This window comes from Meriones unguiculatus, chromosome 18 (assembly GCF_030254825.1).
Source record: "Meriones unguiculatus strain TT.TT164.6M chromosome 18, Bangor_MerUng_6.1, whole genome shotgun sequence".
Classification (NCBI taxonomy): domain Eukaryota; kingdom Metazoa; phylum Chordata; class Mammalia; order Rodentia; family Muridae; genus Meriones; species Meriones unguiculatus.
This window is the reverse complement of record NC_083365.1, coordinates 66,443,651-66,462,404: the sequence shown is the minus strand read 5'-3', so window position 1 is coordinate 66,462,404 and position 18,754 is coordinate 66,443,651. Positions and strand designations below refer to the sequence as shown.

General features: G+C 34.6%; 1 protein-coding gene across 3 annotated transcripts in view; it reads left to right on the top strand.

Moving 5' to 3' along the window:
- Ptpn4 (protein tyrosine phosphatase non-receptor type 4) overlaps positions 1 to 18,754 on the top strand; it is a 144,846-nt gene extending 126,092 nt beyond the window's left edge. For all 3 annotated transcript variants that reach the window (XM_021633250.2, XM_021633249.2, XM_021633248.2), the window contains 2 exons: positions 1,520 to 1,655; positions 11,273 to 18,754. In XM_021633250.2, coding sequence (XP_021488925.1) covers positions 1,520 to 1,655; positions 11,273 to 11,359 — 223 coding nt within the window. In that variant the 3' untranslated portion in view covers positions 11,360 to 18,754. The remainder of the gene's footprint in view (positions 1 to 1,519; positions 1,656 to 11,272) is intronic.

The window sequence follows — 18,754 nt, the reverse complement described above, 5'->3', positions numbered from 1 at the left end:
TTCATATCAGAACTTGAAAAGAAAGTAAGCAAAGTGGATAGAAAAGTTAATTTGCACATGAATGAGAAATTAATCCAGAAAATTAAGATAAAAAAGAAACAAGTAGAAATGTTGTAAATAAAAAACTTGGTGAGCAAAATTTTAGTAACATAAATGATGGTGAGGATGTGTGTTAAGAAGAGCCTTATTCAGTGCTACTGAGCATGTGAATTGCTCCAGTCTCTGTGGAAATCAGTATGTAGGTTCCTTGAATATTGAACTACCATATGACCCAGCTATACCACACTTCAGTATATACTTGAAGCACTACCAGGTCAGTATATCACAGAGATTACATGTCTGTATTTATTGCTACATTGTTTATAGTAGCCCAGATAAGGAACCAGCCTAGATGCCCAACAATAGATGAATGGATGAAAGAATGTGGTACATATGTACAATGAATTCAGTATAAAGAATAATGAAAATATATCACTTATAAGAAAGTTGATAGAACTGTTGATCATCGTATTAATTAAAGTCAGCCAGGTTCAGAAAGACATGATCTTTTTTTGGCTGATATTTACTGTGGGGAAAATACATATGACATACAATTAAGAAGGGGACAAGAAGAGTAAAGGAACAGAAGGGAAGAGGGAGAGTTATGGGAAAGAGAAAATGTTCCATGTTTTCTCTTATAGAGTATCTATATTTAAATATGTGTATATGTGTATATAACATGAAAGCAACAAGGGGACTAATGGTGGGGAGAAATGAGTGCAGAAATGGGAAATAGGAGGAGGATAAATATGAACAAAGTACCATGTTATATGTGAGAAATGTCATGAAATCCATCATTTTATATGCTAACTAAAAAAAAAAATTAAGAGGCCAGTTTCAGGGCTGGAGAAATGACGGCTCAATAAGAGTACTTATTTCTCCAACAGAGAACCAGGGTTCAGTACCCAGCACTCACATGCTGACTAACAACTGTCTGTGACTCCCATTGCTGGGATAATTATTTTCTTCTGGCCTCTACAGGTACCAGGCACATGAATATGGTGCATTTACATACATGCAGGTAAAACAGTCATACACATAAAATAAAAATATTATTAAAAAACAAACAAGATGCCAATGTCAAGAAAGTAAGACATATGCCTTCTTTATATTATAGAAATCTTCAGTAGCTACTATAGTCATGCTTCTAGTTTATATCTTCAGGAGGTGGATTTTTTTTTTAAGTATCTCAATGGTAAGTTTGATATAAATTAACTTTGTTCAAAACATTAACTTATATAGGATATAAAACAATTGTCTTATGTATTTGTTAATGGTTTATTATTTGAGATCTGCTTCTTTGCATTTTAAAATGGATTTAAGTATTAAACAGTTGACTTGCTAGCACTATAAAATAAAACCTTAAAATTAAATTATTTTTCTTTATTGTGATTTGATACTTTGATATTTCTGCAGAAAAGCCACAAATTTAACAGTTATACCTTTAAAACTTTGTACATGTGTATCTTTGTTTTTTCAGTGCTGGAATTGGAAGGACTGGGGTTCTTATTACTATGGAAACTGCCATGTGTCTCATTGAATGCAATCAGCCAGTTTATCCACTAGACATTGTAAGAACAATGAGAGATCAAAGAGCCATGATGATCCAAACACCTGTAAGCACTATACTTCTTATGTACATGTGTCTCCTAAACAAGGTGGATCTTGTTATTAATCTGCATTCTGTGTGTTTTTTTTTTCCTTGCACACAGACAAACACACTCTATATGACAGGGTCCTACTTTGTAGCCCAGACTGACCTAGAACTTACTATGTACCCCAGGCTGGGCTCCAGCTCCTCAACCTCCAACCTCAGCCTCCTGACAAGTGTGTGCCATCAAGCCTACCTCTAAAGTATACTTTATCTTTCTACCTCCTGCTCAGAAACTAGTGCTCCGCACTATAATAGGCAATGCCCCTTGGTGCTATAAATAAAATTATGGAAAATAAATAAATAAAAATATGGGGGGAAGCAGCCATGCTGTCTCTCTCTCTTTCTTTCTTTTCATGTCATCTTTGTGTGCTTTTCATGTGCAGCAGCTGAGCGAAGCTGCAGCAGATACCTGTGGCCTACAATGTCTACAGTTTTGCCAGACAGCTTAGCATGTTAACTCTCTTAAGTGCTTTACCAGATGTAGAGGCAGAGGCATTAGTCCTCGGTGGTTTACTCAAGGGGAATGTTATCAGTGAGGGTATCCCTAAACTGGAGAGTTTTGGTAGGGCTTTTTTGTTTTTTTTTTTTTTTCAGGACCACAGCTGTGGTGGAAAGACTTCACTTTTCCTAAGTGCTATTCCTAAATGGCATAACAGTGACAAAATTCTTAGAAATTAAGTTACTTATTTATTAGATTCTCCGTTGATTTTTTTTTTAATTTTGCCTCAGGAATCAAAAGAATCAAGAATTTTTTAAATTAGTATAAAGATTGGTTTTTGTATTAATTAAACAGAAAGAAATGTTGGCATTGTTAGTGGCAACAGATTACTTGATGCTGACTGGCCTAACTACTCTAAAAAAATGCTTGTCATTTTCTTAGCTTCTAAATACAGAAAATTTCAAACTTACTCAAAAGTCAATACTGTAATATAATAAAACATTAGAAATACCCAACATTTGCTAACTAGTTTTATTTGTACAGTTACTCACTTTCCTTTTATGTAAAACAAGTCTTGGATGTCATAAATATTTTAGTATGTATCTAAAAGATAAGAATTCTATTTTTTAATATCATTATTTCACCTAAATTTGATTATGATTTCTTAAAATTACCAAATAGTGTTAATAGAATTACTTCAGTGGTTTTCATTATGTCACAGAGGTTTGCCCTCATCTCTATTTTGAGAACATTTTCATCATTCTGTATAGAAACACCATACTCATTAAGCACTTATTAGCATTTTCCCTGATAACCTCCTTAACTATCGTAAGCAAAACTGAATCAGTTAATGTATACTCGTATACTCCTGTATTTATGAGTACTTTTATATTTTATATTTCTAATAGTGGAATATAAGAGCTCCGTTTTCTTAACATCATCAAAATTTATTTTATTTAAGAGACGTTTTTGTTTTGTAAATGGATATGAAGTGTTATTATGACTTTTATTTGCATCCTCCTAATAACAATGTCAAGTATCTTTTCTGTAGAACAGTTTTTTGCTTATTTTTAATTGTCATGTTGTTGTTAAATTTATGTTTTCTACATACAGATCTTTTAGGAAATCTCTGTTTTGTTTTGTTTTGTTGTGTTGTGTTTTTGAGACAGGGTTTCTCTGTATAGCCTTGATTGTCCTGGACTCACTTTGTAGACCATGCTGGCCTCAAACTCGCAAAGATCCAGTTGCCTCTGACTCCCTGAGAGCTGGGATTACAGGCCTGCACCATTGTGCCTGACAGAATCTCTGTTTTCAGATACCTTTTTTTCATTCTATTTTCACTTCAATTTCTGTTTATTTGAAAATGTTCCCATTTATGTATTTAGTGTGTGCTAATGTGTGTGAGTGGGTACATTCATGCGATGGCTCACCTGTGAAAATAAGAGGTCTACTTAGAAAAAAAGATTCTCTTTTTCTTTCTTGTGAGTCCCAGGGACAAAACTTGAGTTATCAGGTCTGGCAGCAAGCACTTTTAACCACTGAGCATCTTGTTTGCTGGCTTTTGTGGGGCTTTTGTTGTTGTTTCGTTTTTTACTTTTTTTTCTTCGTGATACTATTTAAGATCCAAATATTTGGTTAGGAATATAGTTCAGTGGTAGAGCACATATAAGACCCTGAATTCAGTCCCTAGAACCACATAAGTAATTACCTCAATTTTTTTTAAATTAATTAATTAATTTATTTATTTATTTATTTTTTTCGAGACAGGATTTCTCTGTGTAGCCCTGGCTGTCCTGGACTGGCTTTGCAGACCAGGTTAGTGATCCGCCTGCCTCTGCCTCCCTGAGTGCCTGAGAGGGTATCAGATCCCGGTATAAATGGTTATGAGGCACCGTGTGGTTGCTGGGAATTGAACCTTTGAAGGAGCAGACAGTGCTCTTAACCATTGAGCCATCTCTCCAGCCCCAAATGTTTTTAATTTTAATGAAGTCTGTTTTGTTTTGTTTTATTTTTCATTGTAGAAGTTCTTGGTTAGACTTATTCCTAGATATTTTATGTCTTTGAGGCTACTGTGAAAAGGGTTATATCCATGATCTCTTTCTCATCATGTTTGTTGTTGCTGTATAGAAAGGCTATTAAGTTTTAGTAAGTGAGTTAGAGCTATATTACCACCTTGCTGAAATTGTTGATTGTCCCCAGAAGTTTTCTGACGGAATTTTTGAGATCTCTTATGTCATCTCTTATGTCTTATTTAATCAGCTACAAGTAGCAGTAGTTTGGTTTCTTTCTTTCCTGTTTGTGTAACTTTCATTTCCTTCTCTTACCTTATCACTCCAGCAGGTGCTTTTAGTACTAGTTTGAAAAGAGGTGAGGATAATGGGCAGCCCTGTCTTGTTCCTGATTTTAATGGAATTGCTTCAAAGCTTTCTCTATTTGGTATAATGCTGCCTTGTGGGTTTTTATATGAAGACTTTATTATCTTGAGGTTTGCTCTCTAGTCCTATTCTCGTTCAGGTTTTTGTCATGAAAACATGTTGATTTTGTCAAAGGCTTTTTCTATATCCTTAGAGATGTTGAATGCTTTTTAAGTTCATTTATTTGATTTACTATATGTGTTGAGTTGCACATGCTGAACCATCCCTCCATCTGCAGTGTAAATCCAACTTGGCCAAGGCAGATAATATTTTTGATGTATGTCTGTGTTCAGTGTGCTAATATTTTATTAAGTATGTTTTAATTTACATTCATCATACACTGTATGAATATAGAAACTTGTCTCTTTTTTTCTATTTTTCAGCTTGATGGGGTATAGGTTTTAAATTATTCCTTTATATTATTCTGAATTTCTTTGGCCTACTGTAATGTTTTCTTCTCCATTTCTGACTCTGTTATTGGGGTCCTCTCTTTTTTCCTTTTGGTTAGTTGGCTAGTTGTTTTATCTTTTCAGAGAACAAGCTCGTAGATTTTAAGTTTTATTGCATTATAGTCGGATAGGATTTACAGTTATTTCAATTTTTCTGAATTTGTTTAGATTTGTTTTGTCTGTAATCCCAGCATTCGGGAAGATAGAGGCAGGTGGATCTCTGTGAGTTTGAGGACAGCCTGGTCTACAAACCGAGTCTAGTATAGCCAGGGCTGCACAGAAAAACCCTGCCTCAGAAAGAAAAAGAGAGAGAGAGAGAGAGATTTGTTTTGTGTTCTAGGGTGGTCTATTTCAGAGAAGCGTATATAGGCTGCTGTGTAATATATTCTTTAGTGTTTGGCAGTAGATTCAGTAGTTCTCTGTTAAGCCCATTTGATGTATGATGTTATTTAATACTAATGGAGTTTTTGTTTATTTTTTCACTGTGTCTTAGAGAAAGTATGGTATTTAACTCACTGAATATAACTGGATTGATGTTAATGTCTGCCTTTAATTCTGGTAGCACACTTTATATGAAATTGGGTGTACCTGAATTTGGTGCAGTTATGTTTAGGAGTATAATGTCTTCTTGATTAATGGCTCCCTTAATTAGAATGAAGTGATCTTCATCTCTTCTGATTAGTTTCACTTTAAAGGCTATTTTGTCATACATGAGGACTGTAATGCCTGCCTGCTTCCTGCTTCCCTTTGTTTAGAATACTTTTTCTGCCCTTTGACTTTAAGGTGGTTCTTATCTTTAAAGTTAAGGTGAGTTTCTTATAGACAACAGAAGATGGATTTTGTGGGTTTTGTGTTTGTGTGTGTGTTTTGAGACAGGGTTTCCCTGTGTAGCCTTGGCTGTCCTGGACTAACTTTGTAGACCAGGCTGGCCTTGAACTCACAGTGATCCTCCTGCCTCTGCCTCAAAAAATGCTGGGATTAGGGGTGTGCACTACAACACTGGGCTGGATTTTGTGTCTTTTGATTGGAGAGTTGAGACCATTAATATTTAAAGTTTTTATTGAAAGCTGTGTATTGATTGAAGTCATTTTATTATTTATTTATTTTGCTATTTGGTTTGTTAGTTGTACCTGTTGGAAAGTTTTTCTTTCTCCTTCAATTATAGCAGATATTTTTGCAGGCTGAGTTGGCGTTCATGGTCTTTTAGAACTTACATTATTCTAGGCTGTCTTGCAGTTTTTTTGTACTTTTTCTTTGTTCTTTCCATCTTATTTGAAAGGTCTTCTGACCTCTCTAATTGGATTGTTGAGTTTTTTCAGCTTGAGTTCTCTTCAGTACTTCCCCTTTATTGAAACTCAATTTTAAAACCCCATATGGTCTTTATCATTTCATTGTGCTTTATGTTTGTATTTTCTTGGACACTATTTGGATGGGTCCCCCCCCCCCTTAAGCTTATTCTAAGTTCATTGAGCTATTCGTTTGTATCTTCTATAACTTGAATTTTTTGATGAAGTTTATGATTATTCTTTTAAGTTCTGTATCCTGGGGTTCATTTAGGTAATTTTCATTAGACATTTTAGGAACTGATCTATAGGATTGATAAATTTTGTCTTGAGTTTTTATACTGTTTGCATTTTTTTATGATAAGGGCTAGGCATGTGGGATTTTTACTCATTCTGTGTCTGATGTGGACACAGCAGGCTGGGCCAGAAAATTGGATATTGTGCGAGTGCGATGAAGTCAGGTGGATATAGAGGTTGGGCTGGCACACAGGAGAGTGGAGACTGGGGGACATTGTGGTGGGGGCTCAGCCGACTAGGCCTCAGATGTTGATCATGAGCTAGATCTTAGGATTGGGGAGGGTGCAGGCAAGGGAGGGTCTGGAGTGGAACATTGGATTGGTCTGTACTTGGAGGTTGGTTGTTGCTCGGGTGGTGTGAAGTCAGGAGCACATGGTTTGTTTGTCCTTTTTTTTTTTAATTGTAATAAAATACTCAGAACAGAATTTATCATTTTAACCATTTGTATGTATGCATTTCAATAGTACAGAGTATATGTATACTGTTGTAGAACTAAATTTATAACTTTTTTATACCATTAAAAAATTCCTCACACCTGGGGCTGGAGAGATGCCTCAGAGATTAAGAACACTGGCTGTTTTTCCAAAGGTCCTGGGTTCAATTCCCAGCAACCACATGGTGATTCATAACCATCTATAATGAAATCTGGTGCCCTCTTCTAGACTCCAGGCACATATACAAGCAGTATACATTATAAATAATAAACAAATAAATCTAAAAAAAATTAATACTTATTCTCCCAAGTGTCTAGGAACCACCATTCTACTTGTTTCTGAGTTTGGTGTATTGGGTAATAAGAGTCATATAGTACTTGTCTATATCTGACTGCCTTGGTTCAGATAGTTAATATTCTTACAGTTCATCATTTTGGAGACCATGTCGGAATCTTCCCTTTTCTTCAAAGCTGCACTACATTCCATTGTTTTGTATGCTACATTTTGTCTAGTCATTTTTCCATCAGTAGACATGTGGCTTGTTTCTAGCTTTTGAATATTGTGACTGATGCTGCCATTATGGAGGATATATAGAATATCTCTTTGAGACTGCTGTTTGATTTCTTTAAGATCTATACCCAGAAGGGAAGTAGCTGGGTCATAACAATTATTATAGCTGTCATTACAGTTTATTTGAACTCAGTGTTCAAATAATGGTCTGCACGTTTGAATTAGTTTATATGTATATATTCTAAATTTCTTTAATCAAAAACTATTTCTGTGCCGTGTACAGTGGTGCACGCTTATAATCCCAGCACTCAGGGAGGCAGAAGCAGGTAGATCTCTGTGAGTTTGAGGCCAGCTTGGTCTACAAAGCAAGTCCAGAACAACCAAGACCACACAGAGAAACCCTGTTTAAAAAAAAAAAAAAAAAAAAAAAAAAGAAGAAAGAAAAGAAAATTGCTTTCCTCAAGAAGCACATGGTGTTTGATTATCTTTCTTTCTGTGATGTTAGCATCTTTGGTTGATCAGTACCTCTGTCCATTATTCATCGGATTTGTAAAGTAATGGTATTTTGTTTGTTTGATTTTACCATTTACTAGGTTGCTCTCAAATCCATATTCAGCTTCCATTATTATATAGGTCAGGCCTACTTGCCTAGGAATGGCATCATTCACAGTGGGTTAGGCCATTTCATTTATTAACTGGAATGATTTTTTTAAGGCCACTTCATTTATTAAGCAGAATGATATTTTTCAGATTTATTTATTTTTATTTTTGTGTATTAGTATTTTATCTGCATATATGTGTGTACATCATGTGTATGACTGGTACCCTCAGAGGCCAGAAGAAGAATCAGATTCTCTAGAACTGGAATTAGAGACAGCTGTGAGCCTCTTTGTGGGTGCTCGGATTCAAACCCAGATCCTCTAGAAAAACTGCTAGTACTCTTAACTACTGAGCCGTTTCTCCAGCTCCTAGAATGATTCTTTAAAGATAAATATTTGATCTTTCCCTTGATTTACAAGTGCTGTTTTATTTTTTTGTTGTGTTTTACATTACTGACATGGAATCCAGGCTCTCACACATGCTGACAATTGCTCTGTCATGGAGCAACTGCACCCCAGCTCAGATTTTCACTGTTGGTTTACTAGCTTTCTTCAGTGCTAACAACTGACATTTGTTTGGTTTGATACTATTTATAAAAATCGTGAATCGAGCTGGTTGTAATGGTGCACACCTTTAAACTGAGCACTCTCGAGGCAGAGGCAGGTAGTTCTCTCTATGAGTTCAATTACAGCTTGGTCTACATAGTGAGTTCCAGGACAGCTGGAGCTATATATTGAGACCCTGTCCTGAAAAAATAAATGTGAATCTAGACATATTTTATGTGTTTTAAGCCTATTCTAGTTATTTTTCTTTATGATGTACATATTTATCCTATATTTTGGCCAGTAGGAACCTCGGTTCCTAAGTTCTTTTCCTAGGTCCTTGATAACTTTATTAACTTCCTTGCTAATAAAAGATATTGCTAAGCCTAGCTTTGCATTTTATGCCTCAGATTTGGAAACAGTAATTTCTCCAGTAATTCTTGGTTCTGTTATTTTAGATGCTACTTTTTGATTTCTAGTGGAGGAGTATTGTTATTGGTGATAAGTTTCTCTAAATTGTCAGAGCTAGGAACATACACTTGTAATGTAATGGGAATTGGGTCATGGTGGTTTTTTTTAGGTTTTTTTTGTTTTTTTACTTAACTTTCTTTGTCTTTTTCTCTTGTTTAATGAGAATACATGTTCTCTAGGACAGCAGTAAAAGAAACTAAGAATATTAAAAGTACTCTTCTGTTTTATCACACATTGCCTATCTTAGTTTCAAAATGGCAATGCTGACACTGCATTCACAGTATGATTATGAAGGGTTCTTGGGTTCCCACAGTTCTCTTTGAGCTTTGAATGTGACTCCAAATATAGTCAATTATTGTCTTAAAATCCATGCAAGTAACTGATTGGTGTGGTTATGCTATCAGATAGATACACGCATGTTGATTTGTTTTAGGATATTGTTAAGTTTTATATTTTAAATCTATAAAAGAAGAAAGATAGGGAATGAGAGATGACTCAGTGGTTAAAGAGCAATGGCTGCTCTTCTAAAGGACCCAGGTTCAATTCCCAGGACCCACATGGCAGCTCACAAATTTACAATTCCGATTCTTGGGGTACAACACCCTCACACAGACAACAATGCACAGAAAAATAAAAAATAAAAATAAATTTTTAGAAAAAAGAAGCAGAAGTAGCAGAAGAAGAAGAAAAGAAGAAAGGTTTATTTGATGGAGTCTGATCTCTGTTCGTCTCTGCTCCTTTTTCCCTCCATTCTTTCATGAAAATACTTTAAAGAGTTACCATTTTCTTCCTTTAAGGTTACACTAGCAGTGTGGTGGCGGCACATACCTTTAATTCCAGCACTCAGAGGCAGAGGCCAGAGGGATCTCTGAGTTCAAGGCCAACTTGGTCTGTGGAGTGAATTCCAGGACAGCCAAGGCTACACAGAGAAGCCTAGTCTTGAAAAACCAAACAAATAAAAATAAACAGTAAAATTTAAATATATACTTAAAATTTTCTTTTTATAAATGTTATACAAACTTCTTATCCCCCGCCTTTTAATATTTTTATGTGACAGAGAGACAGACAGACAAAGACAGAGATTAAATGTGCATGTATATGGAGGCAAGAGGAAGATACAGGTTGTTTTGTTTTGTTTGTTTGTTTGTTTGGGGTGTGTGTGTGTGTGTGAGTGTGTGTGTGTGTGTCACTCTCTACTTGATTCTCTTGAGAAAGGGTCTTTTACTATACCCAGAACTGAGTTAGCAGCCAGTAAATCCTAATGATATCCTGTTCCTTCCCTGACACACTGTTGGGTGTACAGCATACCCAGAAATGCCCAGGTTTTTATTTTTGTTTTAATCATGGGTGATGGAGCTATGAATCCAAGTTGTCAGGCTTGTTCAGCAAGTACTCTCACCTGATGAGCCATCCCCCACCCTCTCCTTGCCTGTCTTTTTTGGGGGTCCAGGAATGTTTTTATTTTGCCTTATCTTCTTGAAACAAGCAGGTTTGGTATTCATTATGTAGCTTATGTTAGTCTTTAATTTATGGAACTCTTTCTTCAGTCTTCCAAGTGTTAATATATGTATAAGCCACTCTGCCTGAAATACTTTGCTTGTTTTCACTTAGCAGAATATTCTGACACTTATGGTATACATGTCTTTAATATTAGCACTCAGTGACAGGAGGATCTCTGTCCATTTAAGACCAGCTTTATTTGTATAGCAAATTGATGTCAACTTAAATGTTACAAGACGTGAATATAATATATACATATATTCATCTTTATTCAGTTTCTTTTCTAGTTTATCTTTTGAAATAAGTTTCTTGGATGTGAGATTGCTTGGTCCAAAGGTAAAATAATAATACCACTTTATTAGGTACTTTAAATTTTTTCTTTATACTTTGACTATTTTAACATTCCTATCAGCAGTGTCTTGAGTTTTGCCACCAAAGTATTATGTGAGCTTCCCCTCCCCCCCCCCCCCCCCGCCTTCTGTTGGTAAAAAAAGTATCTCTGTGCTGTTTTACTTTTCAGTTTGTTTTTTTTTTTTTGGTTTTTTTTTTTTTTTTTCTTCACAAACAGGACAAGTGAGATGTTAGTTTTTGGTTTTCTGGATTATCTAGTGATTCTGTTTTTTCTATTTTTGTTTTTCAGAGTCAATACAGATTTGTATGTGAAGCTATATTGAAAGTTTATGAAGAAGGTTTTGTTAAACCCTTAACAACATCATCAAATAAATAAGAAAACAAAAAGGTTGGGATAAGTATTGGAAAAATGACTTTTGTTAAATTCACTGTGCCATAATACTGCTTGCAGGAAATGGCCGCATACAAAAAAGTGAAGAACTCAGAAAAACTTCGAAAACTTCAGCACTATTGCACTTTATGTTTTAAAAAGTCACTTAAAACCTATAACTCATTTGTTTAACTGTTTTGTGCTTTGCTCTGAACAAATAGTGGAAACTGAATATGTTCAGGGTTATGGAATTTTGAGGTGGTGCCATGTAGTCCCCTCTTGTAGAATTGCCATAGACAAGGCTCAGAATTCTCATCTCTTGAAAGCAAAAACTTGTACCTTGAAAGCAAAAAGAAGTAAACATGAGGAGTCTGCTCTGGTCTTTCCCAGTGGTTCGTGTACTTGCTCTGCTGATGAGCAGATTTTCTTTTTCAAGCGTTAGCAATACCATTCTCAACATTAGCCAGTGCACTGCCTGTGGATGCAGCACATCTCCCTGACATCCCAGTCGGGACCTGCTGTTGAGAAGAGAAGTGGAACTTGCTGTTCCCCGGAAATGCTGCACAGTGTCCATTTACCAGCATCTTACAGAAATTATAACTATGAATCTACAGATTTTCTTGGGTTTAATAATGTGACTTATATTTATCATAAGGTTGGCTTATTCCAAATCATGTGATTTCACATTCTTGATGTTAAGGAATGCATGCATTGTGTCTTAACCCCTTAAGTGCCTTGAGATATCTTTGTCTAATGAAAAGGCACTCATTTGACCCCATAGAAGGTATGTATGTATACTGTACATTCTTATAGTTTTATGAATTTTTAATAAGTTCACAATGTAAAAAAAAAAAAAACTTCTTATGTTGAGAGTTATACAGACAGAGAGGGGTAAGGAAATTTCTGTTTCTTACTCAGTGCTTGCTTGTACTTTACCATAAAAGCCAAGATATCTGTATTCTGCTGAGAGTGCATCTGCTGCTATAGAATTGTTCACAATCTGTACATTCCTTTACTGAGGGACAGGGGTTAAAGTTCAGCAGCTTAACTTTAAAAGATGATTTATTCTTCAAATTTTATATTTACTTTATCCCTAACTGAAAAAGTAATGTTTAACATGTATATTAGAGATAAACATATTGACACTCTAAGTTACAGTTACAAAGTTAATTAGTTGGAGATTATATATATTATATATATAATCTATAATTGAAATGTTGCCCTCCAGCACTCATTCCAGTTCATATCGGGCTGTCTTCACACTGTTCTTTTCATTGGGATTCTTCAGATAAGGAATTAAGTACTATTAGCTTTTACTAAATGTGACCCCATAATAGTAAAATGCCAGTTTTCTTGTCATTTTTATACAATTACATTATCTGGTTTATAGATGCCCATTAAATGATAGGCATACAGATGTGTTTATTTTTCTTGTCAGCTTCATTTGTTTGTAAGTCTATGAAGACATCTTTAAAATTGCCCAATTTAATATAAGCATTTGTTCAGCTATTCAAATGTTATTTTATATGGATATGGTTAAAATACATATATTTCCTAGTGATTTCATATTATTTCTGTAGTCTTGATAAAACATAGGTTCCAATGGTAGATATTTTGGAATGCTATTTAGTGGGGTGGGGGGGATTGCATACATTTAAAAATCTTTACTAAAATCTAAATTACTGTTTAACATATTCAGAATCTATAATAGTAAAATTCAGAAGTTAAGCTCCTAAACATTAGTGGCCAGGGTACCAAATAAGTTGTCACATATAAATATTTATTGTCTTATTTTTTAAAGAGAGAAATAAATATAATCTTTATGTCAAATAGAAGTTCTATTCTGATTTGACATGTAAGACAATAATTTAAGCTGGCTAGTGAACTATAGTTTCACTCAAACATTCCATTCTCTACCCAGAGGCAAATATAATATAGGTTGGTAGGATATCATTGCAAGTTAAAAAGGGAAACCAAGTTGGAGATCTATACATTATAGAATTATTCTATTGGTGGATTTTAGCCTGAATTTTAGATCTGTCCTCGCCATGTGGATAGAATGTGGCAACCATAGACGAAAAGAGAAAAACTGTGTAGAAGTTAAGAGGCAATGTCATGATTCACTTGCTTTTTAATGTAAAGCTTTGTTTATACCTCTGTAGTTAGTACTGATGTTGGCAGTGAGCATTGTTGCTTTTTAAATCATCAGTGCTTGTTTTTAAGTGACAAGTGTAGAACTAAATTTAAATTTCTCATTGCAATTTATTATCTGAAAACTATGCTCCAGGAATATTTCACATGTGAAAACAGCTCTTTTAGAACATTCATTAGGATCTTAAGCTAAAAAGGATAAATTGTTATCATGGACATGCTAATTAAACCTTCCTAGTTATCTAACCTACAACACTGTCCTTTACACCTAAGCATTTAATCAGCCTACTAATGTAAATATATTTCTAGAAACAGTGCTAGTTTTCATAGCCAGGTAGTGCTATACTCCATACACATCAGTGTAATATTGTGTAACAAAAACAAATTTATTAAACTACTTTTCCATTTCACTAGCCACCCTTACAGCCACACCCCCACAAACTCAAGAAAGAATACATTTATTCTGACAAGTGAAAAAAAATCAGTAGTGGTGAATCAGGGGCTTTTGTACATGTTAAAGGTAAATGTGAAAAACTTCCCTCTCTGAGTTCAGATGGTTTTTCTGTGAGCATCTGGTTTCCATCAGTACCGCCTGGATGCTTGTTAGTAATATTTTGGAATAGACTTTGCCTTCACCCAAAGAATTAAGTTGTATTTGTTAAACTGATCTGTTTATTCAAAAGTGAGGCAGAATAAACAGCCCAAGAAAAGCTTTTGTGTAACTTGCTGGGTCAAGTAACTGGAAAAGGGCAATGATTGATCACTTTAACTTAAGAATAAAGGTAACATTGTGTGAAAATTGACTCAAATGCAGTTATGCTAAACTGTTAGGACAGTTACTTGAAGGTTTGGGGTACTACTGTACGTGCCTTCATAGAGAAACATCGGTGCATTGGTTTGCATGTGTGTGCTTCAGAGACATGTCCAAAGACTATATGGACTTTTAGTCATGGACTTTATATCTCTTGGTAGGTCTAACCAAGTCTGATTAGTTGTTTGAGCAAAAAATAATCTCTTGTCTCACTAGAAGTAGTACTACAGCTTGAGAGCTAAGAATTTGAAAGATTTTGTCCAATCTCTACATCCGTATTATTATAAGAAGGACCAGATGCCCAGCAATTAGTTTATCAGAATCTGGTCATCTTCAAGTTTTCTAATTCTTAATTTAGTGTCTCTGCATTAGACTATAACTTCGCATATTGTGAATATGATGAATGCTTGTAAATTTTATCTGTTTCTACTTAGGAAGCACGCTTAGTTTTGTCACTTTGAAACGTTGACACCTTAGAAGTTTGAAAGTAGACGTCAAAAGTGAGGCCAATTAGGACTTGGACTCAGTTTGCTAGTGCTTTCTTGACAGATGAGCATAAGTTGTTGTGAAGTATTTAGGTCGATGCACATGCAGTAGTAAAACTAAGCTACAAATAAGAAAGCATTTTTAAAGCACTTAAAACATAGAACTGAGATGTAGAACTTATATCTGCTTACAAAATAATTTATATTCATAATGTGAACATGTGATAAAATTGAAGTATGGCTTGTCTATCAAGAAGAGAGACGGAAACATGAACTTATAGCAATATGCTATGTAATGTCTGTGTTTTGAATATTTAAAATATTCTGATGGTAAAGTTGCCAAAGTAGTTTTGAATTTGTGTAAGTTGTTTATATTACAACAATGTGGGACATGTTTACAGGCTTTTTATTGTACTTACTTTGTAGTTCTGATGAATTTGTATTTAAGTCATTTATAGTAAATACATGATGATAAATATTTGCTGGAATAAACATCTCAGTAATATAGCAAACCATACCTAAATGACCCCACAGTCTGCTTTCATACAAGGTGCTGCATCCACAAAGCAAGTACTTTGTGTTAATCTTGCTCACATCTCACATTTGCACCGACCATCTAACTGCCATTCCTGGATCCATTTGCGGTGCTTCCTCCAAGTAAAACAATGTTCTTACAATTCAGTGGATTGAGTTTATCAAATACTAGGATTACTGATTTGTTGACAAATACTTATTTGTTGACAGATCTCAGTGTGATCAGCAATTGTAACAACCTTTATGAAATTCCTTGAGAATTATTATATACATACAAAGATATTTACATAATCTAAAACATTTTGAGGGCTCATTTGCTAATAGATAATTTCATCAATTTTAAAAGTACAAGAAGTCAATCCCAAAATTATGTTTGGGGTTCTGTTTCTTACCAAAATTCTTAGTTTGCATGGATTTCATTTACTCTTAGCAGTTATTATAATAAACTTCTCTATGTTAACAGAAACACCATGCCATGTATTTCAGCCCATAATTATTTTATTTTTATGCCTTATTGAATTGTTTTGGTAGATGCCATATATAAATTTCATATATAAATTTGCTGCTACTTATTTTACGTTTTTCTACTATAGTATACTGTTGATTTCTTAAGTCATTGTTTATCTTTTTTAGTCCTTCAAAGCTAAATGGGCAGCCATTAGTCATAGCTGCATGACAGCAGTGCATCTATATTGGCTAGGTGTGGTTCAGTACATAAACAAGTAAGCCAGTGTACTTTTAATTTGCTGAAAGTGATTAGCAATATTGCAAGTTTAAAACTACACTGTTAAGGAAGAGTTCAAACATTTAACTTCCTGGAGCCTTGCAAAATTTTCAGTATAAGGATGAAAAAGAAAGCCTTGTTAAGGTCATAGAAGTTTTAATTAAACACTGTAGAGTTTTCCTATTATAATGTAAATGATATACAGAAAATATTTTTCTATGAACAGAAAGTTAAAACTGTTAACTTTATTTCATCGCTTAAAAGGGATAAAACAATATTTGTATGTCTTTCATGCTGTAAAGAAAATGAATGTATCTTTCAAATGTTAGTTATTACTTGATTGTATGTGTTTGTTAAAAAAAGAGATCTGCAAAGGGTTGAAGAGTATTACAAGTCATTATGTAAAATGCAATGTTGGAAGAAATGGAATTGCATTTCAAAGCATATTTCAGATATAGTGTATATTCATTTTCACATTGCTTTCTTTTGGCTCTAGAAAATTTTCTTCAAAATTGTATATACTATTTTGAGTGTAAAAATATTTGAATTCTACACTTGTGGGGTATAGAAGACTGTGTGTTAGGCTGTGTGTGCTGCTGCATGTGTCTACCATGGAGGAAAGTTCCCAAGTTTTGTCAGTGTCGCAGCCACCAGTGGGGGCATCAGTATGAGAATGTGAAGCCAGAAACCCATGCCTAAGAGCCAGTGCAGTAACACTGCAGAGGCCTCTGTCCGTGCTAAGGAGTTTCCCTCTTTACCTTCAGTGATGTGGATAGAATACTACTGGGCCTTATTCCGGTGACTTAGAACGCGGTTAGGTGGCTTGTATGCTTACAAGTTTACCCAGCTGGATGAGAACCTTCACTTTAAACCAGTGCCTGTAGGCGTGACTAATTTGTTCAAGAGCTCCTTTAAATCTAGCACTTATCAAGTATTAAACTTGATGAAATTGGGAATTCATTGTTTTGACAAATTTTCTAGCCTTCCATGCTAATTTTAACTCATCACGATGTACCCTGAACAACCACAAAGTGACCCAAGGTTAGTGTCAGATTCCCTCTCCCCAGCACTGCTAAATAACTGATGACTTAGAAGTTCGTTGTTAAATAAAGTCACTGCCAAGGATCATGAAGAAGACAGCTTTCTTCAACATTTGGCCCAAATAGTTGCTGCTTCCTGGTTTCCCTAGATCTATTATATCACTATATGTCATCATATCCATTGTAGTCACAATTAGGCCTAGTTTACCTTTTTTTTTTTTTTTTTTTTTTTTAAATATTTGTTTTCTGCTCATATAGTATTCTAGTTATTTGCCCTCCTGGGAAAGGAAGTTTCAGCCCAATTCTGTGATTCTCTGAATTCATCTTTCCCAATCCTTCAGTGAGTTAGCAAGATTCTTCATTCCTCAGTCCTGTAGAGTGGGTCATATTTCAGTGCTAGAATTAATTTCAAATAGCACTTTATTTCATGCTTACTACTGACTTAATTTATGCATTAAAAATATCTATCCTAGGAGTTTTGTAAATACAGAAAAACAGTTGATTAGTATTAGAGTTTATTAGATTGGCCCCAAGTTTAAATGCTTTATAATGATCTCTTAATAGCGTTTGTTGATATTTAAGAGATAACATGTGACTTTAGCTCTGCTGTTTTTCTGTAACTTGTATAATAACAATAGAGGCTTCCCAGCTGACTCTTGCTGGACTCAGTTCTCTCAGCTAGTATCAGCCAAGCTTGGTTTACTAAAATTGTTTTTGTGCTCTGCATTTTGTGAACATCACATGAATACTGGGAAATCTGTTTGTTTCAGTGTAGTACCTAGAGGTTAAATAGATACTGCACCACAAGTATAATGCTATAACAGTTTATATTAAGCTGTTTTCATATTCTGTCAGTACAATATATCTGCTATACAAAATGAAAGTTGTCTATCCCAGTGCTCTCCAGCATCAGAACACACCAATTATAAACTATGCTGTGAGCTTTTCAAATAGAAAGGCTAGTGTAGGTTTAACTTTAGGACTGATAGCTTATACTTATCAGTACTATTTTTAAACAGTAGTTTTTAAATTATTTCTGTGTAGAGGGTATTTTAATTTGGGAACTTTCTTTTCTTGTAATAGGTGCTATATGTAAATATGTAGTGAGAAGTTTGTTTGGTTAAAGGTCTAGTTTATTATTAAAATATCTTTCATTTCTGTTTCCAATTCATGTTTTGTACTGAACTAATTGCAGAATGGATTTAATTCCTTAATATTGTAGACTACCTTTTCTCCCAGTTGCACAAAAATATCAACATATGGTTTGGTCTCAGATTAAGATGCAAAGAAGCTAACAGTGAAAATTTAAAACACATAAACTTGAATTTGGTCAACACTGGACTATTTGAAATGATCACTGTGCACACGTCACTGCAGCTTGCTGTGTGTTTGAAAAGCCTTGTTTGCTTGTCTTAATTTCAGTGAAAATTAGAATTCCTGCCATTCTACACATAGCAACATTGAACAGGATAAAAATGTTGGTTTATATTGAAACTTTTAGTCTTAACATCAATTTATGTTATGTGAAACACTGTTACACATATTTTGTTGGCTATATTTTATTTTGACTGAGTAGTTGTTCAAGTACAAATGTGAAAAAAAAGAACACCTCTAGCTGTTAATGTTCAATTGAAAAATAAAGATGTGCTTTAGTAA